This window comes from Chanodichthys erythropterus, chromosome 4, assembly GCF_024489055.1.
Source record: "Chanodichthys erythropterus isolate Z2021 chromosome 4, ASM2448905v1, whole genome shotgun sequence".
NCBI lineage: Eukaryota > Metazoa > Chordata > Actinopteri > Cypriniformes > Xenocyprididae > Chanodichthys > Chanodichthys erythropterus.
In genome coordinates, this window is record NC_090224.1 from 11,947,545 (window position 1) to 11,975,243 (window position 27,699).

Genomic DNA, 27,699 nt, shown 5'->3' on the forward strand with positions numbered 1-27,699 from the left:
CATTTCGCAGTAAACATTTTAAAGTATTTGTTTGTGTGATCTGTCTGTGTCTCAGAGGTTGATTGAGGAGCAGCAGTGTCAGCTGGCAGAGTATGAGAGCGCAGCGGGTCAGTGTGTGAGTGAGCTGCAGAAGGCCCAACAGCAGGTCCAATCTCTCCAGACCAAGATTCGAGAAAGCGAGGCCAGTAATAAGGTATTGACATCAAATGTAAAAGCTGTTTCCTCAAGCAGTGGTTATTTGTCTTTTGACTGTCATCTTGTTATTGTGTATTCTTCTTTGCTGTGTGTGTTGCTATGGCATTTTTATGTCTCAGCAAGCATGAGAATCATTAAATCATTATTGCACTGAGCTCTTTTGTTTGTGTTCACAGAAGTTACAACAAAGGCTCGGGGACATGGAAAGTGAACTACGCTCTGTCAGAGAAGCAGCATGTGGTCAAGAGAGAACAATACAGACCTTGAGTGACTCACTCAACACTAAAGACTGTGAGGTATGTCTGCCCCTTAAGCGTAAAGCAGTGGCTGGAATATCAGGCATTCCTCACATGCTTGAGACACACTGTTTGGCATTTGGACTTTTAGATAACGTATGGGAAAAGTTAGATAAATTTGAAGAAGTATAGCCACATAAATCTGTGAATGGTGTATTCAAATGTAGAAAACAAAAAAGGAATTCAAACTATATTAATAATGTAATATTAATATAAAATAATGTCCTTTCCTGCTAGATTACTGATTTCCATCGGCTCATTGAAGAGCAGAATGAGCTTCTTCGCTCTCTGAAACAACAGAACAACCATTACCAGCTTCAGCAGCAGCAGGTGGGAATCCTTCAGTAAAGCTCAAAGATCACACTCCTCAACATTTCATTTGTATCAGTTCTGTTAAATGCTTAGCATTAGTTTTACACTTTCTCGTTGTCAACATTGTTTTATTACAGCCACTAGGGAATGAGTCTTATAAACCCATTTTGATGACTATATCTGGTTCTCGTTGGTGCAGGTGTCTGGAGTGACTCCGAGCCGTCTGCAGGCTGATCTGTTGGAGCTCCAGGGCTCTCTGTTCTCAGCCCAGCTTGAGCTACAGGGCCTTCAAAGAGCACAGCAGCAGGGCCAGAGACGAGAAGACGACCTGGCCCGAGGAAACCAGCATCTCCAGGCTGACCTGCAGGGAGCCCTGCAGCACCACCAGGAGGCAGAAAGACACAACCAGGATCTACTGGCTGCTCTAGAGAGGGCTCGCTTTGATGTACAGCAAATGGAGGAGAAATGGAGAGATGAAGGGAGACAGAGAGAGAAAGAAGTTGAGGAAAGAGAGAAGACCATCCGAGAACTAAAGACTTCACTAGAGCACAAAGAACAAGTGATACAAGTAAGACATACAAAGAACATTTTGATTATTAGTTCCAGTATTAGTATTAGTATTAGTATTAGTATTAGTTCCAGTATTAGTATTAGTTTAATTAGTATTAGACTTGTTAATCTCTGATGCTTTATACTCTTGATCAGGACTACAGCGAGATGGTGGATGGTCAGAAAGAGCCTGCCGGAAATAAAGACAACCTCATCTTCAAGCTCAAACAACGCATTCAGGAAAGAGACAGAGCATTGGAGGTACATAAGCACATTTTTACAAAACATACAGTGCTATTATTATTAATATTAATAAAATATATAATTAATAATAAATATTTATTTGTATTTTTATTTTTTTGTCTTAATGATCTTAAATTATTTTAAGTGACATAAAAATGTGCATTACTGTACATTACTGATTTTGTACATTACTAATTTTAGCTCAGTAATATTTTTAATGTTTTTAAAAGAAGTCTCTTATGCTCACCAAAGCTTCATTTATTTGTTTTAAAAAAATAAACAGTTAAAACAGTAATATTGTGAAATACTATTACAATTTAAAATAACTGCCTATTTCAGTATATTTTAAAATGTAATTTATTCCTGTAATGGCAAAGCTGAATTTTCTGCATCATTACTCCAGTCACAGTGTCACATGATCCTTCAGAAATCATTCTGATATGCTGATTTGCTGCTTAAGAAACATTTCTTATTATCAATGTTGAAAATAGTTGCGCTGCTTAATATTTTTGTGGAAACTGTGATATATTTTTTTCAAGATACTGAACAGAAAGTTCCAAGAACAGCACTTATTTGAAAAAGAAATCTTTTGTAACATGATTAATGTCTTTACTGTCATTTTTTTATAAGTTTAAATTTTCAGGGTTTATGTAGTTCAGCATTTATTTAAAATAGAAATCATTATAAATCCATTCTTGCTTTAAAATTACTATTGTATATGAAATGTGCAATATCAAACTTTGCTTTGCCTGTCTCAGCGAGCTGTAGACGAGAAGTTCACGTGCATGGAACAGAAGGAAGACGAGGTGCGTAAACTGCAACTGCTACTGAGAGAGAAAGAGAGAGACCTGGAGAAACTTCGATGTGTGCTTTCCAACAACGAGGAAACCATCACGGTATTGATGTCACACGCTTATCCTGCTAAAATTGTGAATACCAGCATTAAAGTTCATTCAAAACTATTTTGAATGTTCTTATCTTTACAGAGTCTGGAGTTGTTGCTGCGTGGCAAAGGTTTAGAGCTGGAACAGGTGTGTGAGGCCTGGCACAGTGCTCAGGGTGTTCAGCGTGAGAGAGAGGAGTCACACATGTGCAGCCTGAGAGAAAGAGACGCTTTAATCAGCCAGCTGCGGACATCACTGCACACACGCACCAAAGAGGCGGAGGTGAACACACGCTTCAGATATATTGCATATCTATGTTCTTTTTAACTCTTTAGGTTCATTCCATCCAACATCCAACATGCATCTCTATGCAGGATATGACTGTGGTTCTGCTCAGCAAGATGCCAGTCGGGTCCAATGAGGTGGCTGAGGAGCTCAAGTCTCGGCTGCAGCTGAAGGAGCGCTTGTTCCAGGAGCTTCTGTCGGACCGCACCAAACAGACTCAAGAGCATTACTCACAGGTCCAAGACCTGCTAAACACAATCAACTCAAGAGAGCAGTACATAAAGGTGACACTCTACCACTGATCTCCAAACTACAGGCTTCATAAAAATCTAATGTTATCTCTTGAGCTTTATATAGTTTTTAACATTACACTCAATCTCCCAGGATTCTGCAGGGCGTGTGGGTCAGTTAATGGCTGAACAGACTGCTCGATTGCAAGAGCTACGCAGGCAACTTGGGTCGGCAAACCCTCAGTTAACCGAAGTCGACACGCAAGCGCTTCAGGATGAGCTCCAGTTGACCCTGCGCAGAGAAAGAGAGTCCCAGAACCAGCTTACCGCCTTGCGCTCCACCCTAGCGGCCCATCAAGACCAGCTCCAGGCCCAGGCCTCAGATCTGGAGGCCTTAAGCAGGACTGTGAGCATCAAAGAGGAAATCATCAAGGTTTGTGTTTAGGCTCTGAGTTTAAAATATGATATTTCAGCACATGTGTATATTTATCAAGTTTATTTTTCAGGATCTGCAGATGCAGTTGGTGGAGCCATCAGGTTTACCACTGGTAGAGCGCTTGACCCAAGAGCTGCAGCTGCTGAGAGAGAAAGTGGAACATCAGGATGCCACCTGCATTAATCACAAGGTAAGTAAAGAGCGTCAACACAAATAACTGAGCTTAAAGGGATAGTTCACCCAAAAATCAAAATTATCCTATGATTGACTCACCTTCATGCCATCCTATGTGTATATGACTATCTTCTTTCAGGCAAACACAATCTGAGTTATATTAAAAAAAAAAGCATGGCTCTTCCAAGCTTTATAAAGGTAGTGAATGGGGCTCCTGATTTTGAAGTCCAAAAAAGTGCAAACATCATTCATAAAAGATATCCACACAGCCCCAGGGGTTAATAAAGGCCTTCTAAAGTGAAGTGATGGGTTTTTGTAAGAAAAATATCCCTATTTAAATCTTTATAAACTAAAATTTCTAGTTTTCGGCAGACGGCCTACTCAAATTTTGTCGTGATGCAATGACGAATGCGGAAGGGCAGAGGATAGAGCAAAACAAAACAAAACATGAATTAGAAGCCTAAAACGAGAATTTTTTCGATATAAGAGAAGAGGAGCTTAAATTTGTTTCCCAGCCCTATTTGTTTAAACCGCGAGAGGCATCTAAGCTTACACTACTCCTACATCCTACATCGCGTCAGGGGTTACTCTTGTGACATAAGTCGACTTGCATAGTTATTTTAGTTTATAAAGTTTTAAATATGGATATTTTTCTTACAAAAAACAATCGCTTCGCTTCCGAAGGCCTTTATTAAAGGAACACTCCGCTTTCTTTGAAAATAGGCTCATTTTCCAACTCTCCTAGAGTTAAGCAGTTGAGTTTTACCGTTTTCAAATCCATTCAGCCGATCTCCGGGTCTGGCGGTACCACTTTTAGCATAGCTTAGCATAGTTAAGCACAGGCAGCAGCCAGGCTTAGCACAGGTGCAATGATATTACACAGCATCTCTCACAAATGTCTCCATGGTTGCAAGGCATAATATCATTGCGCCTGCTGCACCCATGGTACGGCAGCAAAGTTCATTGATTATTACGCCGGAAAGACAGTATAGTCCCTAGCCATATCAGCCTAGAAAATCACAACTTTTCATTTTCCGTCGGTCTTAGTACACGATATAACTACAGAAGAGTCAAGTTTTAAATATGAAAAATATTGAAACTCTTTGGTCATTTTTGAGTGAGATGCTAACGGTCTAATCAGATTTTAAGCTATGCTAAAAGTGGTACCGTCAGACCCCAAGATCAGCTGATTGGATTCGAAAATGGTAAAACTCAACTGTTTAACTCTAGGAGTTGGAAAATGAGCCTATTTTCAAAAAATGTGGAGGGTTCCTTTAACCCCCTGGAGCCGTATGGATTATTTTTATGATGGATGTATGCACTTTTTTGGACAAAAGAGCACCATTCACTACCATTATAAAGCATATTTTTTGAAAAATAAAACTCCGATTGTGTTTGTCTGAAAGATGATGTTGGTCATATACACCTAGGAAGGCTTGTGGGTAAGTAAATCATGGGGTAAAAAAACTATCCCTTTAAACTAAATAGCAAAATATTATACTACAACACATGGTACTGTACAATTTCAGGTTTTTATATATGTACTGTATGATTATTATTTTTTTAAGCAGGCTGTTTTGGATCCACTGGTGTCCATGGAAACAGGACATGCTGATTTTGGAGGTGGGGACAGGCTGCAGTTTGGTCTGTAATGTGGCCTCTCCCAGGCTGCAGAGGAAAAATGATGCTTTGTGCATTTCAGTCATGTTCATAATTATTAGATAAGCATGTTTTGAGATTAACAAATGTTTGAAATTATTAATAACTAAAGACCGAATTGTGCATTTTTATTTATTTGAAACCACTAGAGCCTATAAATACTATTGTAATGGATTCTAACATGTTTACTCGTGTTTCCTCTTATCTGTGTGCATGAAGTTTTTGAACGTTTTTTTTTTTTTTTAACAGTGCAATCATTTGTATTAGACTTCATTTTGTTTATTTTTATTCAAATATATGTAGTTAAATGTACTTTATTAATTTAAAGAGAAAAACAAAAACCTTAATATATTAATTTGAGGACTACAAAAAAAAAGTTGGTCTTATATTATTTTACTGCCACTGTGTTCACTGAAGAAACCTGTAAAAAATTGATTCTAGAAAGACTGTAGTACCAAAAAATTAGTTTAACTGTATTTAAGTGCTGCTGTGTTAATTTAGAATAATGATTTATTCAATAGGGTTAGAGCATAATTTTAATATATCATAAGTGTGTCTCTGCATGCAAAATAACAAGAACTGGTGTTTGTAGCATGTCTCATACAGATTGTTTGCACTTAGTATTGAGCTGAATACATAATGTCACTGCCTAACTGATGCCTTCATGGACATTTGATTGATATGTGTTGTGCTTTCTTAATTGGTTTTCAGATTTGTTTGTATGTACCATGATCATTTTGACTCTCAGTAAATTATTTGATGAAATATACTCAAAAGGAAAAACACTGGGGTGATATGGTGAAAACCTGTCTATTCTTTTTATTCTTGGACATATATTGGGCCTTTTTCTCTTCTGTATCTCTCTCTTACTGCTATTTTCCATTTTCCAAAGTCACAAGCACAATCAATGCCTAAGATTAAATGTCACAGTAAACCTAACAACCCTTTTGTGTGTTTATAACTGATCCATATGGTATATGCAGCTAAAATACTTGTCAAAAGTCCTAGAGATGTTGTTTTCGGATATTACACCACATACACAGCAGAGCTCGTGTGTTGAACACAGTCCAGAATAATAATCCCGGCAATCACTCATCCTCAAAACCCAAGGTTTTCAAACCCTATCAGTAGTAGATTTATATCAAATCTGTCATGAAATTATTATGATACTGTCAAATTTACTCTGCTCAGTAAATGAATGCAATACACACCAGCCCTTAGCTCCAATTTGAGTGTACATAAATGTATAGTGCGAGTAGCAGCTTCCCATTTATAAATGCTCCAATTTTAATATTCAATAATACTAGAATCTTGTTGGCTATAAACGATTAAAGTTTCCCTGTAGTTACTTTTAATATACTGATAAATTAACATCCTGTTGGACGTATACAAGTCAATAACATTTACAATATTCTTTTTTTTTTTTTAAGTTATATGAGCTGCAGAAAAAATTAATATACCACTGAATTTACAATATAGCACTCAAAACAGACCTTTCCAATATGTGAACCTGCGCAAAACATTAACTTGTACAGTAATGGAACAAAACCACAACTGGGCAGTGCTGCCACTCAGGAAATGAGTATTCATCTATTTGCTCTTGCTCTTCCTGTCTTTCTGCTTATTTTTTGTGTGCTTACTGGCCTGGTGAATCTGTTTGTCACTGAGAGTCAAAATGATCCTGGATATGCGTGGTTTTAACGTGGGATAGTTTGTGAATACGTTGCTGATGAAAGGTTACTCAGAGAAGTCCACTGTCAGTAAGACGAGCCTCTTTAGAGTATTATGTTCTCTAGTCTCCATAGTGACACATGCAACAGTCAGTGCACAGTGTGTGTTTGTGTATGACTGCGTTTGCGTGTATTTCTGTACTACAATGCAACTATTTTTCCTCTAGGTTTCACGTCAGATGATGAAGACTGCAATAGTGAGTTTGCTGACAGTGCCGAAGACGAGGAGTGCTCCAAACTGACTGCTCAGTCTCTGCTCAGCATACAGGTACTGTATGTCAACATGCTGAAAGCTTTATAGTACTGTATATATGGGCATAGTTACAAATATGTTTTTTATAGATGTCTGAAGATGTAATATGTAAAGTAAATCTGAAACATAGTTTGCATTTATACAGGTGCTGGTCATAAAATTAGAATATTGTGAAAAAGTTCATTTTTTTATTGTAAATTATTTTTAAAAATGAAATGTTTATATATTCTAGATTCCCTACATGTAAAGTAAAACATTTCAAAAGTTTTTTATTTTTTTTATTTTGATGATTAGAGCGTACAGCTCATGAAAGTCCAAAATCCAGTATCTCAAAATATTAGAATATTTAAGATCAATCAAAAAATGGATTTCCAAAGCAGAAAAGTTCAAGTTCTTTGAAGTATGTTCATTTGTACACTCAATACTTGGTCGGCAGCACATATTACAGCAAATGACTTGCTCTAGCAGCAAATGAAATTGCTCACAGCATCAGTGAAGTGTGGCATGTAAGTGATCATCCTGTGGCACTGCTGAGGCACTATTGAGCCTTCAGATCATCTGTATATTGTTGGATCGATTGTTTCTCATCTTTCTCTTGAAAATATCCCATAGATTCAGGGGTCAGGCATGTTGGCTGGCCAGTAAAGCACAGTAATGTCATGGTCAGCAAACCACTTGGAAGTGGTTTTTGCACTGTGGGCAGGTGCTAAAGTCCTGCTGGAAAAGGAAATCAGCATCTCCATAAAGCTTGTCAGCAGATTGAAGCATAAAGTGCTCCAAAATATCCTGGAAGATGGCTGCATTGACTTTGCACTTGAGAAAACACAATGGACCAACACCAGAAGATGTCACGTCCCCCCAAATCATTACTAACTTCAGAAACTTCACACTAGACTTCAAGCAGCTTGGATTCTGTGCCTCTCCAGTCTTCCTTCAGACTCTGGGACCATGATTTCAACATGAAATGCAAAATTTACTTTTATCTGAAAAGAGGACTTTCGACCACTGTTCACTGTCCAGTTCTTTTTCTCCTTAGCCCAGGTAAGATGCTTCTGATGTTGTTTCTGTTTCAGAAGTGGCTTGGTAGTCCTTTTCCTGAAGATCTCTGAGTGTGGTGGCTCTTGATGCGCGGACTCCGGCTTCATTTGACTCATTGTGAAGCTCTCCCAAGTGTCTGAATCGGCTTTACTTGACAGTATTCTCAAGCTTGTGGTCATCCCTGTTGCTTGTGCACCTTTGCCTACCCAATTTCTTCCTTCTAGTCAACTTTGCATTTAATATGCTTTGATACATCACTCTGTAAACAGCCACCCCATTCAGTAATGACCTTCTGTGACTTTCTCTCTTTGTGGAGGGTGTCAATGATTGTCTCCTGGACCATTGTCATGTCAGCAGTCTTACCCATTAGTGTGGTTTCAAAGAACAAGAGATACCCGGAATTTATACTGTAGGGATTGTCATTTAATGAAACTCAAATGTAAATATTCTAATATTTTGAGATACTGGATTTTGGACTTTCATTAGCTGTACGCTCTAATCAACAAATAAAAAATAAATAAAAAAAACTTTTGAAATGTTTTACTTTACATGTAGGGAATCTAGTATAAATGAAAGTTTCATTTTTTTTTTAAATAATTTACAATAAAAAAATTAACTTTTTCACGATATTCTAATTATATGACCAGCACCTGTATTTAACTTCAAATATTTAAATTCTAGCTTACTATACTATGTTGTAGCATACAAAAACTATTCAATTCTACATCCATGCTGACTTATACTATACAATAGTATTGGTAAGGCACGTTTATTTACATAGCACATTTCATACACAATGGTAATTCAAAGTGCTTTGTAAAGGGAGAAAGAAAAATGACATGCAAATAAATAAAAAATTAATAAAAATAAAATTAATATGTATTATATACAATAGTCACAGTATTAGTAATCAAGACATCTGCCCAAAGTGTAAAATATCAAAATCATAGAACAACTAGGTAAAATCATTTGTTTTCTATAAGACATCAAATGTGGATTGATGCATATAAAATGTATAATATGTTCACTATATACAGATCATTTATTTTGAAGTATAGCACAGGTCTCAGTTTTCCTAATAATAGTCTTTCTCCTTTCATAGAGCTGCGATCAGCATAGCGGTCTTAAAGGCTGCCAGGATGCAGTAGCTGAGGGCCCGGGCCTGACAGAGGTCAAGCTACTGGTGGAGCAGAAGAGGGCAGTAGAGAGAGAACTGATGGAGCTCAAGTCCCAGCTGGGAAAGGCTGGTTTCTCCTCTCTCTCTCAGATGAGGTACAGCTCTCCATATATCAAACAAAGTTACAAAGGCTATTTTACAGATAATAAATGTGAAAAAGTGTGAAAATTCATGTGTGTGCTTCTGAAACAGGAAAGCTTTCTTCAATTTACGCTCTGAAAATGAGGAGCTCAAGAGTATGGTGACGGGAAGAAAGCCTCAGAATGATGGACGGAAGAACACATCAGATAGGTCCGACGGACAACTAGTGGATGCATGTGGTACAGAGGTGAGTTTGACTTTACATTTGAGGTTAAATATTGTCCATGGGTTTTTACTGCAAACTTTCATGCATATTTGTGTTTCAGCCTAATGAAAAAGATTCGGTGAGTCTGAAGTCTGACCTTGAGCAGGTCCAGCAGGAGAGCAGAGAGCTTCAAGAGAGACTCATGGTGTCCGAGGCCACAGTTCAAGCTCAAGCTGAACAACTCAAAGATTACAGAGAACTGCTCAGTGAGTGTAAACACAACATCACCAATGAAACTGCTGGCAGAAATGTTTGTCAACGAAGGCTTTTTTGTCATTAAGAATGTCATTTTGGGATCCCACTCTTTTTCATAAAAGTAAAATGCATTAAATGAACTAAAATTAATAAATCTGACATCATGAAATACGATAATTTAATTTAAGACTATGATTATTACAGTATGAATATTAAAGTCCCCCTGTAGTCAATAATTGTATCCATTAAAACTCATCTTTGATCACCAAAATGACTTATTTAAAAAAAATTTCCTGTGCAAAAAAAAAAAAAAAATTCTTCATGCCTTAAAATTGCTTGAATGTAACTCTGCACCCTTACTTCATTTAGTATACGTGGTTCTATGACTATGCTAATTAGCCCCGCCTCCACTCACTCGCACAAGCTCTGAGATCCGCTCGGTCAACTTACTAAGGTAAAATCTGCACAATGGTATCGCTTTTTACAATGTTGGACACATAACGGTAATTAAATGATTAACCTTTGCTTGACGACATTATCAAACAGCTAATAATGTGTTGCTAATGTTACTCAAACCATGTTCCCATTCGCCATCTCAGAGTCAGACAGCTGCCTTTTGAAAATCAGTATACTTAGAAACGCTTTGAACAATGTCAGTGGAGAAAGGCATATAGTTCATCATAACATCATAATATACCCGCTATATCTACCTGATTTTTCATATCGACAGAAAAATATACCTGGATAACCTGGCTTCGCTTGAGACTTCTTTAGAGCATTCATAGTTAATGATATGCTAAAGCCCGCCAGAAGCACTAGCGATTTCAAACCGCGTTTTTGAAACTGTCTTTTAGATCACTGCAGTTTTAAAGAGAAAATATTCAGCAATGGTGTCGGCTTATGAATTTGTACATGGTTTGTCTTAAAGCATATTAAAAACACCACATAAACATATAAACAACATTAAAAACTTGATTTTCACCACAGGGGGTCTTTAACACTTACACACAAAATAGAATGCATTAAATGAAAGGTTTGTCTGGTCATTGATTTAGCGGAAACATCAGTACAGCAGGACAATAAGCAGGTCCAGGTGGACATCCAGGATCTGGGTTATGAAACATGTGGCCGCAGTGAGAATGAGGCAGAAAGAGAAGACACCAGCAGCCCAGGTAATCTCATTTGGTGTTACCACTAGGGGGCATTAATATCTTAAGGTCATAGTGCTTATTTTTACTTTCTGAACACAGTATCAAAATGTATGTCTTGCTTTGCCACAGAGTTTGATGATCTGGAGCTGTGCACATCTCTCTCCTATCGTGATGGCAGTTCTCAGTGGTGGGGTGGTCCCAGCTCACTGAACGCTGGAAAGACTGAACATGACGTGACGTACCTGCAGCAGCTGGTAGAGGACATGCGCGGTCAGCTCTCCCAGTCTCAGGCTCTGATCCGTAGCTTGCAGGCCCAAACGCGTGATCAAACTCCAGTCAGCACTCCTCGTAAGGTCAACTGGGGCTTGGATAACTCGGAGGCACAGAGTACAGCTGAGGAGGACGAGGGCTGGCAGTCGTCTGACGGCTTCGGTTCTCTCCCCCGCCAGCCAAAGCAAGACCGAGAGCTACAGGAGCTTGTCTCCCGTGTGACATCTCTGGAGGAGCAGCTCAGGAAGGGCAAAGGTCATGCAGAAGATGGCAAGGCTGTAAACTGGCCGGGGTGAGTTTATTTATGTAATATTCTTGCAGGAGAGCAAACTATAAACTACGTTTTGAAATTTTAGAGATATATTGAATGTAAATGCAAATAAATGTAACATTAATCACAATGAATTACTTTTAATTAGCAATTATGCAATTTAAAAAATATTACATTTATTTACAGTTTTTTTTTGTGTGTATATATATTTGTGTTTGTATATACTGTATATATATTTAAAATGTATAATTCATATTAAAATATTATAATATATATTAAAGGTGATTAATTGCAATTTTGCAATACAATATTCTTATAATTATGAAAATAATTATGTTTTTGAATACTATATACTGTGTTTGTGTGTGTGTTAGTATTCAAAAAATTTTGTTTCAAGTTTTAAATATATGACTACGGAAGAGGATTAGGGCCAAGCAATAATAAAAAATAAAACCATCTCGAGATTAAAGTTGTTAAATTTCGAGAAAAAAGTCGAGATAAAATGTTGATAATAAAGTCATTAAATTATGAGAAAGTCGTTAAATTACGAGAACAAATTCATTAAATTACGAATTTGTTCTCATAATTTAACAAATTTTCTCGTAAATTAATGACTTTATTCTCATAATTTAATGAGTTTATTCTCAACATTTTATCTCTACTTTTTTCTCGAAATTTAACTACATTTTTCTCAATTTAACGAATTTGTTCTCGCAATTTAACGACTTTTTTCTCGTAATTTAACAAGTTTATTCTCAACATTTTATCTTGACTTTTTTCTTGAAATTTAACAACATTTTTCTCATAATTTAACGAATTTGTTCTCATAATTTAACGACTTTCTTCTCGTAATTTAACGAGTTTATTCTCAACATTTTATCTTGACTTTTTTCTTGAAATTTAACAACATTTTTCTCATAATTTAACGAATTTGTTCTCATAATTTAACAACTTTTTTCTCGTAATTTAACGAGTTTATTCTCTACATTTTATCTTGACTTTTTTCTTGAAATTTAACTACATTTTTCTCAATTTAACGAATTTGTTCTCGCAATTTAACGACTTTTTTCTCGTAATTTAACAAGTTTATTCTCAACATTTTATCTTGACTTTTTTCTTGAAATTTAACAACATTTTTCTCATAATTTAACGAATTTGTTCTCATAATTTAACGACTTTCTTCTCATAATTTAACGAGTTTATTCTCAACATTTTATCTTGACTTTTTTCTTGAAATTTAACAACATTTTTCTCATAATTTAACGAATTTGTTCTCATAATTTAACGACTTTTTTCTCGTAATTTAATGAGTTTATTCTCAACATTTAATTTTTTTATTATTGCTTGGCCCTATTCCTCTTCCGTATATGAACGTTTAGAAATTTGACAAGTTTAAGATTACAGTTACATTAAAGTAGTGCTGCCAATCAATTAAAAAAAATCTACTAATTAATCGCATTTTTCTGTAATTGCAATTAATCACATCTAACATTAAAGTTTTTATATTTTTATAATGTAATAATTTCAAATTAAACTGAAAAAATTAACTGCAATGGTTAACGCATTAATTTTGACAGCACTACATTAAATAAACAAACAAACAATATGATTAATCACAATTATTCACTTGTAATTAGTGATTAATTCTTTCTTCAAAATATGACATTTAATATATTACATTTTAAAACTGTATTTGAAATGTAATATAAAAAATATGATATATTGTGATTATTTTGCGATTTGAGATTAATCACTTGAAATAATCAGTTTATCTGTTTAATTCTATCTATATATCTGTTTTCTGTTTAATATCTATTTATTTAGTTTATTTGATTTAAAATTAAATCTGTTGATGGCACAAAAATGTCACACCATGTATTTTCACTCTAAGTAACACAGATGCGTAAATGCTACTCTCACCAATCTCCCTGCAGTAAATTTGACACGCTGATCCAAGCGCAGGCCCGTGAGCTTTCTCACCTGCGTCAGAGGATGCGGGAGGGCCGTGGCGTGTGCCATATTCTGACTCAGCACCTGGGAGACACCACCAAGACTTTTGAAGAGCTGCTGCGTTCAAATGACATTGATTACTACATGGGACAGAGCTTCAGAGACCAGCTCTCTCAGAGCATCTCCCTCGCCCAGAGAGTCAGCACCAAGATCAGTGGCCGTGAGTGACACATGCATACTTACATATGTACGGTAGCCATATAAATCTGACAGTATCTCTGAATGCCTTTCTGTGACAAAAGCATTTATTTATTTTATCATTACAGGGGATCACTCTGAGGTCCCAGATGATAAATCAGGCCATGAGCTGCTCGCAATACGGTGAGTCAACTAAACATATAATTGATCACACGTTGTCATTGTAACGCTTCAGAACTGTATCAGTTTGCCTTTGCGGTCAGTACCAAAGGCCATATTGATTTGTTGAAATTTGTTTCATATTGACAGACTGTACTGACACAAATTTCAGTTTAAACTCCCAATAAAGAGCCTTTAAAGGAGTGTTTTACCTCAGCATATTATCTCAGTAAAGTCTAATTGCTTGCAGTGCATTAAAAGTATGTTTTATGTGTTCATAAAGCAGAGCAGCTTGTTGTGTAATGATTAATTTTGGCAGTGCATGCATTTGGTGGAATGATCGCAGATCATTTTGGTGTACTATTGACTTGGACACCAGCTGTGATGAGTTTTCACCCAGTAAGCATCATGGAAACGTTCAGTCTGTGCTGGATGAATCAATGTGAGAGACTATTTCAGTAATGAGACATGGTCAAGTCAGTGACTGGCATTTGAATCCTACATACATCCTCAGACTAGTTATTTTGTCACTGCAAGTATATTATCGGTCCATATATATAAATAATATATATATATACAATATAATAATACTCAAAAAAAGTTTGTTAATCCAGTTATGCTGGATGAAAGAATCAGGTTTTAAAGGACTGTTTAGGGTTAAGGAAGTAAAAAGTTTGTAATGCACTTACAGAGGAAGTGTATGGGATAAATTAACCTTTTAATAGGGTTTAAAATGGGTTAAAAAGCTTGTATTTTGATTACAACACTAATAAATTATTCAGTAACACGTTTAATTTTTCTGATTATGCATTACAAAATTGATTGCATGTTCAAGTTGGTAAAAAAAAAAACAGTCAAGTTCATCAAATATTGTTATAGTCAGAATGGAACATTTTTTTTTGGCAGTTTTAGATTTAAAGGGCACCTATTATGCAAAATTCACTTTTACATGGTGTTTGACCATAAATGTGTGTTGGCAGTGTGTGAGCAAAACCACCCTAGAATGAGAAAAATCCACCCAGTGGTTTTTTTTACAATCTCAATAATTCATAAGCACTGTCTCAGAACGCCCTGTTCTAAGATTGCTCTCACTGTGACGTAGAATTGCGCTAAGCCCCACCCACGTGGTTTGATTGACAATCTGGTTTTGGCATAGACTCCGCCCTCGGTGATCTATCGACCATCCTCCATTGTTTCAACGACAGCCGGTAATCCGGTCTCCTAAGAAACATAATCGTTCTGTTGTGGGATGTAATAATGAACATAGTAGTTTTTACTTACTTCCGACATCAGAGCCACTGAAAACGCAGTGGATGGATTTTATTTACTAAGGAAAGGCGCCACTCAAAATTCCAAAATACGTTTATGTTTGCGTGAATCATTTTTTGACTGACTGTTTTGAGAACGAAGGTCAATTCAAAGCACGTCTTGCTTCAAAGTTAATCCTCAAGTGTGGATCGTTGCCTACTGTTCGCGATCCAACGTCACCTCCAGAAGAAGTAAGTGTATTTAATGTTTTTTGAGCAAATAGTCATTTCAGTCGATGTCAGCCAATTCAATAACAAATGCGTCTAAAGTTGTTGTCGTCGTCGTAGAATGTCTGTGTATATAATTTAAACCTTGTTTGTATAGTGTGTATCTAACGTACTTAGCAAACGTTATCACAGTATTTGTGTTTATAGTTTCAAAAAATTGTGCGAACGTTATCACAGTGTGTGTGTGTGTTGCACATCCATAATTGCAAAGGGGACGCGATTAAAACTCTGTAAGTACATAAATGTATCAAATAACCATTCAGAGACGTCCTGCTCCATTCTCAATTGTGTTTCTTCTGCCGGAGTCTCTTCATCATCTGAGTCTGATTCCGGTTCAAACGTGTACGGCTAAATGCCATACAAAACAGCGGGTCTCTCATTCTCAGCCATTCTGCTTCTACCGACTGTTTATTGCAAGTTACGCCCACATCCAAAGGCAGGGCGGGGATATGCAGCTCATTTATATTTAAGGTGGTACACACCAAAACAGCTCTTTTTAAAACAGGCCCCAAAAATGACATTTTCAAATGGTTAAAATAAATTAACTGTGGGGTATTTTGTGCTGAAACTTCACAAATACATTCTGGGGACACCCAAGACCAATATTACATCTTGTAAAAAGGGGCATAATAGGTGCCCTTTAAATCTGTTAACGTGACCTTTTAATATTAAGAGGTTGTTTAAGGTATTTGATTTCGGTAGTCTTTATTTCTTTTCTGTTTCTATTCCTCTTTTCTTTCATAATCGCTTCCCCAACACCTCCATCTGTAACTCACTGACTTCATTCTACTCTTTCACGAGCACTGGAGTGGACTTATTTGACTTTGCCCGCAGGCCAGTTAAGCGATGCTGTACACTAATGCTAATGTGAACTGTCAGAAGCTTGCTACATAATGTCACTGCTAGTTCTAGGGCATCTCTGAAATGTTTAGAACTCATGGGACTTTTTAGCAGAATTCATGCCCCCATTCCCCTACAGGAAATGACCCTTATTTTTCTTTCCCTTACACCATCATGCATTGTGTTGAGCGGTAGTTAGCGGGTGAGCGTGCATGAGCTGGGAAGATCTGCACTGTCTGCCTGTGAACAGAATCATCTGTGTTTGTACATCAAACGCTATGGCAGAGAGATTTTTTTGGCAATATATTTAAAAAATATCAATATTTTTGAAGTTTCTGCTGGAACATCTAGATGGATTGACCTGATTATGAGAAAGACTTGGTCGTTGCTCTCATGTCTGGTGGAATTGAGCTCTCCTGCATCCTTTTGCATTTTTTTGTGTGTATCCACATGCAACCCACTGTGTCTGGAGGCATTCCGAGTTATCCAAAGCTAGGATTGATTGCTTTGCTGGATGGGTTAGTTGAAGAGATGGTCTTAATTTGAAGAGAATTAAGAGACAACCACTAGACATCAGAGGAACAGTATTTCTTTTGAAATATTTCTGGTGACCAACAAGTGGTTAATTTAAAAAAAAAAAAAAATCTATATATATATATATATATATATATATATATATATATATATATATATATATATATATATAATATATTTATTTATTTATTTATTTTTAAATATCAGATGTGAACAAGATTCGGTTGTGTTAACAGGTTTCGCACATTCAATTTTCTACAGATACAAATGGAACACCATACAAAAATATATAAAGTTTCCTACACTATTCATTCAGTGGTGCTGCAACACCGCTACTGAATTTACAGTAGTACTGAATTTCTGAATGATTGACTCTTATATACTGATTCTTTTTAGTGAATCAAAATTATACAATACAAATAGCTGGGATGCAGCTGGGAGTGCTGGATGATTACTGATATACTGCAGGCCAAATTATATTGGAGTAAAGAGGTTCAGGGAACGTTCCGGGAACGTTCTGGGAAGGTTAGGGGAAAGTTCTCCAAACTAACAGGGAACGTTCTATTTACGTAAAGAACTTGCCTGGCTAATCAACAGAAAAGGTTAGGATGTCTGTTCTGGGAACGTTTCCAGAACCAAAAATTTGTTACCTGGGAGTGTAGTCTGATTCGCAAATGAGTTGAAATGACTCATGAGTTGATTCTTTGTAGTGATTTATAAACATGCAGCGTAACCAGTATAATCCAACCAATGTAGTCTGATTTCCAAACGAATGACTCTTATCAACTTGTTCTTTTTAGTGAATCAAACACATACACACAATCAGAGCTGTCAGATTATAGAACAAATGACTTTAATGAGTCAGTTCTTTTAGTGAATCAATCACTTTAGCTAACTGTGAGACTTAAATCACTGTAGTTACTTACTGGCTGTTCAAATGACAATGTGTAGTTAATGCTTATGCACATTATGAGTAAATGAATGAAATATATTAACATGTATTTTTGCTTTGTTTTTTTTAATATATTGTTAAGAGGAATCGGAACCGGAAACGGAACCATTAAGTTCTTTATGATTCCCTTCCCTACTGCACCAAACCATGAATCATTTCCGAGGGACCATTTAACTAATAATACAGTTGACTTCTTAAATCACAGGGGATCTGTCGTCTTCATAATGGCTTTAATTGCAGTTTAGAGCCATCTTTGTCAATCTGGTAGAGCATGTCACCTCCTTGTCCCTTATTTCATAATGGAAGCTCACAGCCAGAAAAGGATCATATCCAGTGTGTAATCTCCTTCTGGAAATGTCTCTGTTTGTCTCTAATATTGCAGCCTTTAATGAGGTGAAAGAGAGTGAAAGGGTGCGCAGATGGCCAACCAGATGCACGGCTGGACTTAACCGTATTTTGTTGCCAGTCGGCTCATTTAGCTGGAGCTTGTAATTGAGTGAAAACGGAGGGGATTTGCATCGGTTTGATGTCCTAAGTGTTTTATGTGTGTTTTCGTGTCCTCTTGAGAACATTTGCCCTGGGACAGAGCTGTCATGGTTGGTAGCTGTGCTGTGACTACCCGTCTCTGGATTGGGTGTTGACTTCAGCGCTAATCAGGTTAAGTTATTAAAACCTCATGAGTGAAATAGGTCAGAGGCAGCTAAAGCTGACAGAGAAAGAGAGCGAGAAAGATGAGAAGATGGTGGAAGAAGACCACATCCGAGGCCATGTGAAAGAACAGTGTGACTGAATGCCAAAAGAGGAGGGACGACAGAATATCGTCACATTTTCCTTTTTCGTATGTCTTCATTTGGATGGTTATGGATACGAAACCATACAGAAAAAGAAGGAACTTTTACCAAAATCAATGTTGTGATGATTTACAAGAGGCATTTTTTTAGGTTTCCTAATTTTATAAGCATTTAATAGTCTGGATATGCTTTATATTTGTTTATTGGAACACAGATGTGTCTCTTTTGACTGAAGCACCCTGTTTATGCGCAGAGGAACACATCAGCCCAACGGCAAGGACCACACATACACGCACACTTCACCATGAGGGTTTGTTGTGTTTGAGAGCTCATGAGGAAGGACGTTACGTTTCAGGAAGATATACCGATTACCCTTTTCCTCTTTTGGGAATAAATAGAAAAGCACTGGTCTCTGAGAAGAAGGACTTACTGAACAGTCAACATCAGGGGCTTTTGTTTCTTTGAAATCGAGACTTCAGGAATTTCAGGTTGGCTTTGTGATTATTAGTTCCTCAAGGATGTGTTTGATCTGTTCCTATAGTCCAGGAAGGACTTGAAAAAGAAGAGAAGTTTTGGTAAGACTATATTGGATGTCACAACAGTTGGTATTTTTGCATTATGTGGATGTATTAAAACTCTCCATTGTGTTTGGGAATAAACAGCGTTTAGTGTAATCTCGGGAATCGCTTTGCTCTTCACCCAACTGCCTGCTGGAGAATTCCCAACTCCTCCCCCATCACTACTCTCAATCTGGGCAAACCCCCCTTCCTTCGTCACACGAATGATCGCAGCCCAGTTACCACGGAGACCCAGTTGACAGGCGCTACACCGGCTGCCAGTAATGCAGCCCCTGATCTGCTCCTCTGTGTTTCCCAGCCAGCCGTGAGTTTGGAAAGTCAGGATGAAGTGGCAGTGACCAAGCCTCAAGGGAGCATAAGGGGTCAGGCTGGGCGGGGGGCCATGGCTCCACTTTGGAAGAACATGCTGTCCAAAAGCAGCCCCCTGTATCGTGACTCCCTCTTCTCCTTCTCTCTGTGGGAATGGCAGGTACAGAAGAGAGAGTTGGCTATTGTCAAGAAGCAGACAGAAAGGGAAAGAAGAACCTTGCACAGACAGATTGAGAAGTAAGAGCTTCAAGGTGTTTTACATGTGTAAATAATTTTGTAAACTATATAAAACCAAAAATTGTGCTTGTGTAGTCTAATCTTACTATCCCCAAACTTTTGAACTGTAATGTTTTTGAAAGTCTCTTATGCTCACCATGGCATTTATTTAATCAAAAATACAGTAAAACAGTAATTTTGTGAAATATATTATTGCGATATTTAATAACAGTTTTTTTTATCAGCTGTTACTCCAGTCTTCAGTGTCACATGGTCCTTCGGAGATCATTCTAATATGCAGATTTGGTGCTTAAGAAACATATATTATCAATATTCAAACAGTTGTGCTGCTTAATATTTTTGTGAAGACAAAAAGCAGTAGAAACTGCTACAAATTTTCAGAATTATTTCATGGCCATAAAGTTCAAAAGAACAGCATTTATTTGAAATGAAAATATTTGTAACATTTTAAAGGTCTTAAGTTTAACTTTTGATCAATTTAATGCATCCTTGCTGAATAGAGTAAAAAAACATTTTGTTATGTTTCCTGTGCATTGAGGTCTATTTGGTGCCTATGTAGTGTTAAAAAAATCTCTTATGGGGTTCCATTTCTGTTAGGATGACAGGTGCCTATGTAGACAGTAAGGCGGCTTACTAGGTCTTTAGCTTCTGAAGAAGTTGCTAGGTGTGTGGAATAGAAGAAATACTTCACGCTGCGGCGACAGACGGCAACAGACTCTTCATCAGGTTTTGTCAGATCAATGTGTTAGCCTTGTCGGCGTCTGTTACGTCTGTCGGAGTGTGTTTTCGCCAAATTGAACATGTTGAATCAGTGCATGTTGGGTCGTGGAATATCTGAGAGCTGACGTAGTGTAATCTGGTGATTGTCTGCATTGATCGGCTTCAGTCGGTGCAGTGTAAATTGACCTTAAAATGTCAGTGCAATGAATTTTGTTAGATATTATGTAAGACGTAACTGTTGGTGGTGTTAAACTTTGGTGCATATGATTGTGTGTCTGTATAATTAAAGCATAAGTGATTTGGAGATGGAGCACGTGTGAGATAGATGGCACACACTGTGTAACTGTGTGTGTGTGTGTGTGTGTGTGTGTGTGTGTGTGAGTGTGTGATCTGGGTAAACCCTAAGTGACCAAATGTCACTTCGAGGACAGTAAAACGTGACATTTTTGACCATGTGTGGACTTTTTTTTTGTGGTCCCCATGAGGAAAGCAGCTTGAAAATCCCTCAATATGTTTTGGGTTTTTTATGTAAAAATGCAGAAAGTTTTCTGCAAGGGTTCTGTTTAGGGTAGGGTTTGTGAATAGAATATACAGTTTGTACAGTACATTGTCTATAGAAATTCCCCATAAAACATGATGTGTGTGGGAGGGGCGGTGTTTCATGTTTACCCAATGTTATTTGGACAAAATGTCTCCAATATCCAAAATAATTGACCTTGTGGGGACATTTTTTTGGTCCCCATGAGGAAAACAGCTTATAAATCATACTAAGTGATGTTTTTTTTTTTTTTTTTAATTAAAAATGCAAAAGCTTTCTGTGATGGTTAGGGTCTAGAATATACTCTGTGTGTGTGTGTTTTGACTCTAACAGAACAAAAACAGGCCTGTCTTAATTAATCCAGCTTAGAACGAATTGTGGGTACAAAATTAGCCTAATGCCCTACATGCGGGACACACCTGGCATGTGCCAAACAGAATATGGTGACAATTTGCATGTACAACACACTTAATTTGAATCCACATAAGCATAATAAACCCAAAACTCACTTTTATCAGAACCTGACGTTTACATTTATTCATTGAGCAAATTTGACTTACAGGAGAGGAGAAGCACAACACAATCTCTTCATCACATGTGGGTGGCACATTAACAAAAGTAATCGTAAGTGGGAAATAGCGGAAGCATTTACTTGTGTATTGAATGAAAAGCAATGAAAAGAATGCTTATTTTGCTCATATTCTGAAAATATAGTTATATATTTATTGTTTGCAGATTGTGCTCCATGCTTGCTTTTGTCCTAATCATCATAACTAGCCTCAGCTGCAACAAGCAGCGGGATATTTTGATGATCACTTGGCTTCTGTTTCTGCAGCTGGGTAGCCCCACCCACTGTGATATCTGATTAGTCCAAAGTCACTGCTTCTCATAACTGTACGTTAATCATCAAATATCTTCTGAATGGCTTACAGACATACAGTGGTCCCTCACTGTCATCTCATGGCAGACGATTAGCTTAATATTAAATACTACCAATGTAAAATGTAATTTTTGTATGTTCTTAGGCTGAGCAAGGAGCTACAACAAAAAGACAAACTCATCGAGTCCCTACGCTCCAAACTTGACCAGCAACAACCACGATCGGATACACCTACTAGCAGCCATGCCCTCTCTGTGGCCACAGACCAATCAGACAGGACCTCTTTTGTGTCAGATGACCACGGCTCAACCAATGAGGATCTAGAGCTGTGCTCCGAACTAGATGCTGCCAGTGAATATGGCCAAGAGGAGGCAGCAAGAAGTGCCACAGGTTTTTGACTTTATTATCATCATGTTTGTGCATTTTATCATGTTTTCCCCCACGTTATCATATTCAGATTAGCTTCTCATCCACCTCTTTTCATTGTCCGTCTGTTTTGTTTCAGATTCACACATTCATAGAGGCTCAGCCTCATTACATCCATCCAATCCTCCATCTATTACTTCCTCTCACAGCCACCAGTCTTCCAACACCTGTCCCAGCACACACTGCACACCACACAGGCCAATGGAAACCCAGGCCCAGACAGGTAGGAAGAGTGAGAGGATACAAAACCACACATGCCCTTTTTAGTGTCTCTCATAACAATGTTATTTTATCACAATGTACACTACCGTTCAAAAGTGAGGCTTCAGTATGACTATTTAAAAAAGAAGAAATTAATACTTTTTTCCAGCAAGGATGCATTAAATGCAGTAACGGCATCCCATTCTTCTGAAATTTTTATTAATCAAAGAATCCTGAAACAAAAAGGTATAAAGGTTTCCACAAAAAATATTATGCAGTATTTTCAACATTGATAATAAGAAGAAATATTTCTCGAGCACCAAATCAGCATTAGAATGATTTCTGAAGGATCATGTGACACAAGACTTCTTTCAAAAAACATTAAAAAAATCATACCTAAAAAAAAAAAAACTTTTGAACGGTAGTGTGTTGTTTTTAATTAATAATATATGAAAAGGTTTCGTTTGTTCTATAGGCCAGCAAAAGTTTCACACAATGAAGTATCTGTAGCTCTTTCTCTGTGTCCTCCTATCAGGCCTCTCTACTGTACCTCTGTCCAGCTCCATTTCTTTCTCCACCTCCCTCCACTGTCCTCAAATGTCCTCTCCATCTGTGTTTGACCCTCAAACTCGTCCCTTGAGATCCCGTCACCCTTATGGTGGGGGATTCTCACTGGCAGAAGTTCACCAAGAGCTTCAAATGCTCCAGAAACAGCTTGGAAACAGTGAGCCTGCATCTGAGTGTGTGTGGCACAGACTAATTCATACTAATTCCATCACTGAATCTTCTTGACTAGAATAATGCTTTTTCCAAATAGAAAATCAGATTTTGATGTTAACTTTTTGTCAGTCAGACTTGAAAATGTATTGTTGCATTATGCAAACGGTAAATGTTGACTCACTAATACGCATGCAATTTTTTTTTTCTCAATCTGTATTTTTCTAATAAAAATATCTAAACATCCTCTATAAAAGACTGAATTGAAGAAATTGTGCAAGATAATAAAGTCTTATTTTTAGAGGATATATTGTAAATTCAAATTATTTATCTTACTTTTCTTGTTATAAGCATAGACCTCATTACATTTGGTTAGATTTATGCCTTAAGGAATTATTTATTAATGGTCTAAGAAAAATAGATGGCATGCAAAATTTTATTTCTCTCACTTAAATTTTCACAAATTACTGAGATCATTCACTGTGAGGTAGCTTCACTCACATTTGCATCTTCTTTTTTTTAACCTGCATTTGCTATATAATTATGTGCACTACCATTCAAAAGTTTGGGGTTAGTAAGATTTTTTTTTAAATACTTTTATTCAGCAAGGGTGCATTAAATTGATCAGAAGTAAACAGTAAAGTCTTTTACATTGTTACAAAGAAAAACTATTATAAAAAAGGTTTCCACAAAAATAGTAAGCAGCAAAACTGTTTTCAACATTGATAATAAGGAATATTTCTTGAGATGCAAATCAGCATATTAGAATGATTTCTGAAGGATCATGTGACACTGATAACTGATATAATGTAATATATTAACATATATTAAAATAGAAAACAGTTATTTTCTCATATTCAGTAATATTTATCAATATTAATGTTTTTACTGTATTTTTATTCAAATAAATGCAGCCTTGGTGAGCATACAAGACTTATTTTAAAAACATTACAAAAAATCTCATAGACCCTAAACGCTTTGAGTAATATGTATATTCTCACAGTTTACATTCTCTCTATTAATATTTGTTTTTTTTTATCCCGGTACAGGCTACCATGGTCCTCAGATCAAACCCCTTCCTGCATTTCCACTTGGATCCCATGCTCAGCTTGACCATAGCAGTTTACACCCACTATCCCATCATGCCTTTGAACAGTCACCTGTCAGCAGCAGGCACACCAGTCCTGCTATGAAATCAGGGTCAAGCCTTCTGGAGAGCAGTGCAATGTGGGATATGATGTATGGCCCAAGACCTTTAAGACCAGGCGTTTATGGAGACGTGTCCTCTGGTTCTTCAGGATATCAGTCAGGCCATACAGGTGCTCCAGCTGTGGAGAACACATAGTTAATTCTAATGCTAATATGTTGTTTTTATATATTTTGGTGAGCTTATCATGCTGTTTTTATAATATACTTCAGGTGCAGACTTGATGGAAGAGCACCTTAGGGAAATTCGCACTCTCCGACGGCGTCTAGAAGATTCTATCCAGACCAATGACCGTCTGAGACAACAGCTGGAGGAGAGACTGGCCTCCTCTGTGCGAAATGGAGGTCAGAGACTTAGGCAATCACATTCATCCAGTCAGAAAGTCCAACAGGGTGTTTTGGCTGTAAACCGTAATATTTTTGATTATATATTTTATATAAGTTTCAAATGTATCTATATTTCTGCCTACTTTTCACTAGGAGGAGGAGCACCCACTAACATCTATATCCAAGGCCTTGATTCTGTCAATCAGCTGTCCAATGAGATTCGATTGCTGAAAGAGGAAAATCACGCCCTGCAGAACCAACTCCAACAGGCCAGGACAGGTAAGATCTTAGTCCTACTATATTCATAAGGAATGTTAGCAGTAACTTGTTAGCAACTTTAATATATTAAGAGTAAGTAAGCAAGCATAATACTTGTCAGTGTTCGCAATGGAATAGTAGCGTAGTGCATACTGAGTACTGCACAGTATACACTGCATAGGCAGTTTTTCATGTTAAATTTTAGTTAGCATCTTTGGAAATTAAAAAGCGTTATTTTGCATTTTTAATATAATTTTGAGTAAGGACGTGTTTAACATTTTGGCAGAGATTATATCTAAAGACATCAGATAATACTCAAGTCGAGCGCATTGCATTGTGGGATACAGTATCCCATGCAGGAAGCTCTGTTGTATTTGGCACATTTTGCCAAATGTATCATGTAATCTGGATTTTTATTGCATTCTGTGCACAGTATATACATATTTTATACAGGTATTGCACTACAGTACACTATTAAGTATTCCAATATGATTAGGATAGTAGTATGCTATTCTGAACCAGTGTTATTTTAGTATCTTTGAGGTAACATTATAGTTTTTGTTAATATTTAATGTTTTAGTTATTTTAGTACATCAAGTTAAGGTAAATGAAAATGAGAAATGTTGACTTGGCAATTTTAAATATTTTTAAATTTTAAAAAATTCTATTTCAGTTGTCATTTAATTTATTTTAAAGGCACAATATGTAATATTTTTGGATTAAAATATCCACAAAACAGTAGAACAATATATATTATATATTTTGTTGACTTGTGTATTTGCATTATCCTAAATGTTTCCAAGAATAATTGAATCCAGAGAAATTAGCAATTTTAACAAATACACAAACCGTGTCTGTGCGTTGCCTTATACCCGCATTACCCCCGATTTCCGTTTTTATTTTGTAGAAACCATGGAAACACGCTTTAATATATTATTTGTTTTATTAATCAGGTGAGCAACTGTTTGGATACATTCATCGATAAAAAAATAATCATTGTTATATAGCTCAAAATAGTAAGTCTTTTTGTTTAAATCTCGTTTTCTTGATTTACCGCGAGTACCATATTTTACCATGCCTAATATCGATCTAGCTTACTGCAGTGTGCAACAAGTGTCTCATAGTAGCATTATAACAACTTTAAACACACAAATGTAATATGATCAAACAGAGCTGCATTACCCCACATACGTTTGACCGGAAGAAGCGGAAATGGCATAATAAAAGCTCCATTGCTCTCGAGCCGTGTGTCATGCTTTTCTCCAATTAACAGCCTCGTTCCGCTCCAGTGGCTATCAGCCACACCCTGCTTCATACTACAGTAATGTTAATAAATCTTTAATACATTAGCTCATCCATGAATATGATTTCTGCCCAAGTCCCATTGGATTCTTTTCCACCAGCTGTAGACATGATGACAACAAGCCCTCATGAAGCTACGCCTTTGTTTTGAATAAGCGACCTCTAGCGGTGAAAAATGACATATTGTGCCTTTAAGTATCACAAATGTAGCCAATATCTCCTGAGATGTTTTTCATTCATGTGCAGATGGCAGTAAAGAGATGGAGCGGCTGAGAGAAGTGGTTCTGTCTGGGCGTGGCCAGTTAAAGCAGGCGGAGCTAGAGGCGGGCAGGTGGGCGGATCAATGCAGGCAGCTGCAAGCTCAGATTAGAGAGCAGGCTCAGGCAGTACAACACCTCAAACAAGACAAACAGAACAGCCTGGACAACAGCACCAGGTACAGTGTCAGTCTACAGTGACTCTTTGTGCCCTCAACAAAAATGTGTCAGACTGCTTTGAATAATATGTATGTGCATACATCTGTGAACAGGCTACAGCATGAAGTGAATGTTCTCCAGCAGCAGTTGAGTGAGTGTCAGTGTCTAGTGCACACACTGCAGTGTGAACTACAGGTGTATCAGAGAGTCTGTGGCACTACTGAGAGCAACACAGGTAAGAGAAACTCGTGAAGCAAAATTACTGAACTTTTTGTTTGCAACTATTGCAGTGTGCATCCAGGACTCAGGGATTAATTCTTTAGATTCAGGATAGGTTGACCAAATTGATGATTGTATAAACTGTAGGGGTGTAAAAGTACACAAAAATGGCGGTTCGGTATGTACCTCGGTTTTTAAGTCATGGGCCTATATGTTTTTGGTACAGCAGAGAAAAAACTTTTTTTTTTTTTTATTAAATAGTAGTTTACTGAATAACCACATAAATTGCACATGTGAAACACATACTTTGCACATGGGAAATGTCGTTTTGGAGCAGTTCCCATGTGAAATCCATGAGATCACATATAGAAAGATGGGAAATTCATGTAGTTTTTCCGTAAGGGATATGTCTTTACACCCTAATAAACAGAGTATTAAAAAGTTATTTAACATTGATGTACTGATATATTGTGCCCTCTACTACTCTAGGGTCAGGATTTAATTTGACCTTTGACCTACATGAGCGAGAGTCTAAAATACCTTTGTTGGAGCAGCAGTTGAGAGAGAGGCTGGACCAGTGTATGCCTCGCCTCTCAGCCAGAAAACAGCTATTCCACGGTGAGTTAACTAATTACAGTATAAGAAGTTTATCATGATTTAAAACACATTTGCGGATTCATTGTGACATGTTTATAATATTTCCATTGACCTT

General features: G+C 37.0%; 1 protein-coding gene across 7 annotated transcripts in view; it reads left to right on the plus strand.

The window, feature by feature from the left end:
• pde4dip (phosphodiesterase 4D interacting protein) overlaps positions 1-27,699 on the plus strand; it is a 74,975-nt gene that overhangs the window by 41,256 nt on the left and 6,020 nt on the right. For 4 of the 7 annotated variants that reach the window (XR_010894962.1, XM_067384116.1, XM_067384110.1 and 1 more), the window contains 28 exons: positions 56-193; positions 372-491; positions 729-821; positions 1,003-1,371; positions 1,509-1,613; positions 2,354-2,491; positions 2,582-2,761; positions 2,854-3,048; positions 3,149-3,427; positions 3,501-3,620; positions 5,173-5,227; positions 7,161-7,261; positions 9,387-9,556; positions 9,654-9,789; positions 9,869-10,013; positions 11,058-11,174; positions 11,283-11,715; positions 13,629-13,864; positions 13,971-14,025; positions 22,061-22,305; positions 22,421-22,564; positions 23,078-23,266; positions 24,309-24,578; positions 24,679-24,810; positions 24,946-25,071; positions 26,599-26,788; positions 26,882-27,003; positions 27,477-27,605. Coding sequence is in view for 6 of the 7 variants with exons in the window: in XM_067384116.1 (XP_067240217.1) it covers positions 56-193; positions 372-491; positions 729-821; positions 1,003-1,371; positions 1,509-1,613; positions 2,354-2,491; positions 2,582-2,761; positions 2,854-3,048; positions 3,149-3,427; positions 3,501-3,620; positions 5,173-5,227; positions 7,161-7,261; positions 9,387-9,556; positions 9,654-9,789; positions 9,869-10,013; positions 11,058-11,174; positions 11,283-11,715; positions 13,629-13,864; positions 13,971-14,025; positions 22,061-22,305; positions 22,421-22,564; positions 23,078-23,266; positions 24,309-24,578; positions 24,679-24,810; positions 24,946-25,071; positions 26,599-26,788; positions 26,882-27,003; positions 27,477-27,605 (4,732 nt within the window). In the remaining variant the exon portion in view is untranslated. The remainder of the gene's footprint in view (positions 1-55; positions 194-371; positions 492-728; positions 822-1,002; positions 1,372-1,508; positions 1,614-2,353; positions 2,492-2,581; positions 2,762-2,853; positions 3,049-3,148; positions 3,428-3,500; positions 3,621-5,172; positions 5,228-7,160; positions 7,262-9,386; positions 9,557-9,653; positions 9,790-9,868; positions 10,014-11,057; positions 11,175-11,282; positions 11,716-13,628; positions 13,865-13,970; positions 14,026-22,060; positions 22,306-22,420; positions 22,565-23,077; positions 23,267-24,308; positions 24,579-24,678; positions 24,811-24,945; positions 25,072-26,598; positions 26,789-26,881; positions 27,004-27,476; positions 27,606-27,699) is intronic. The other 3 variants (XM_067384111.1, XM_067384112.1, XM_067384115.1) reach the window with 3 other exon arrangements.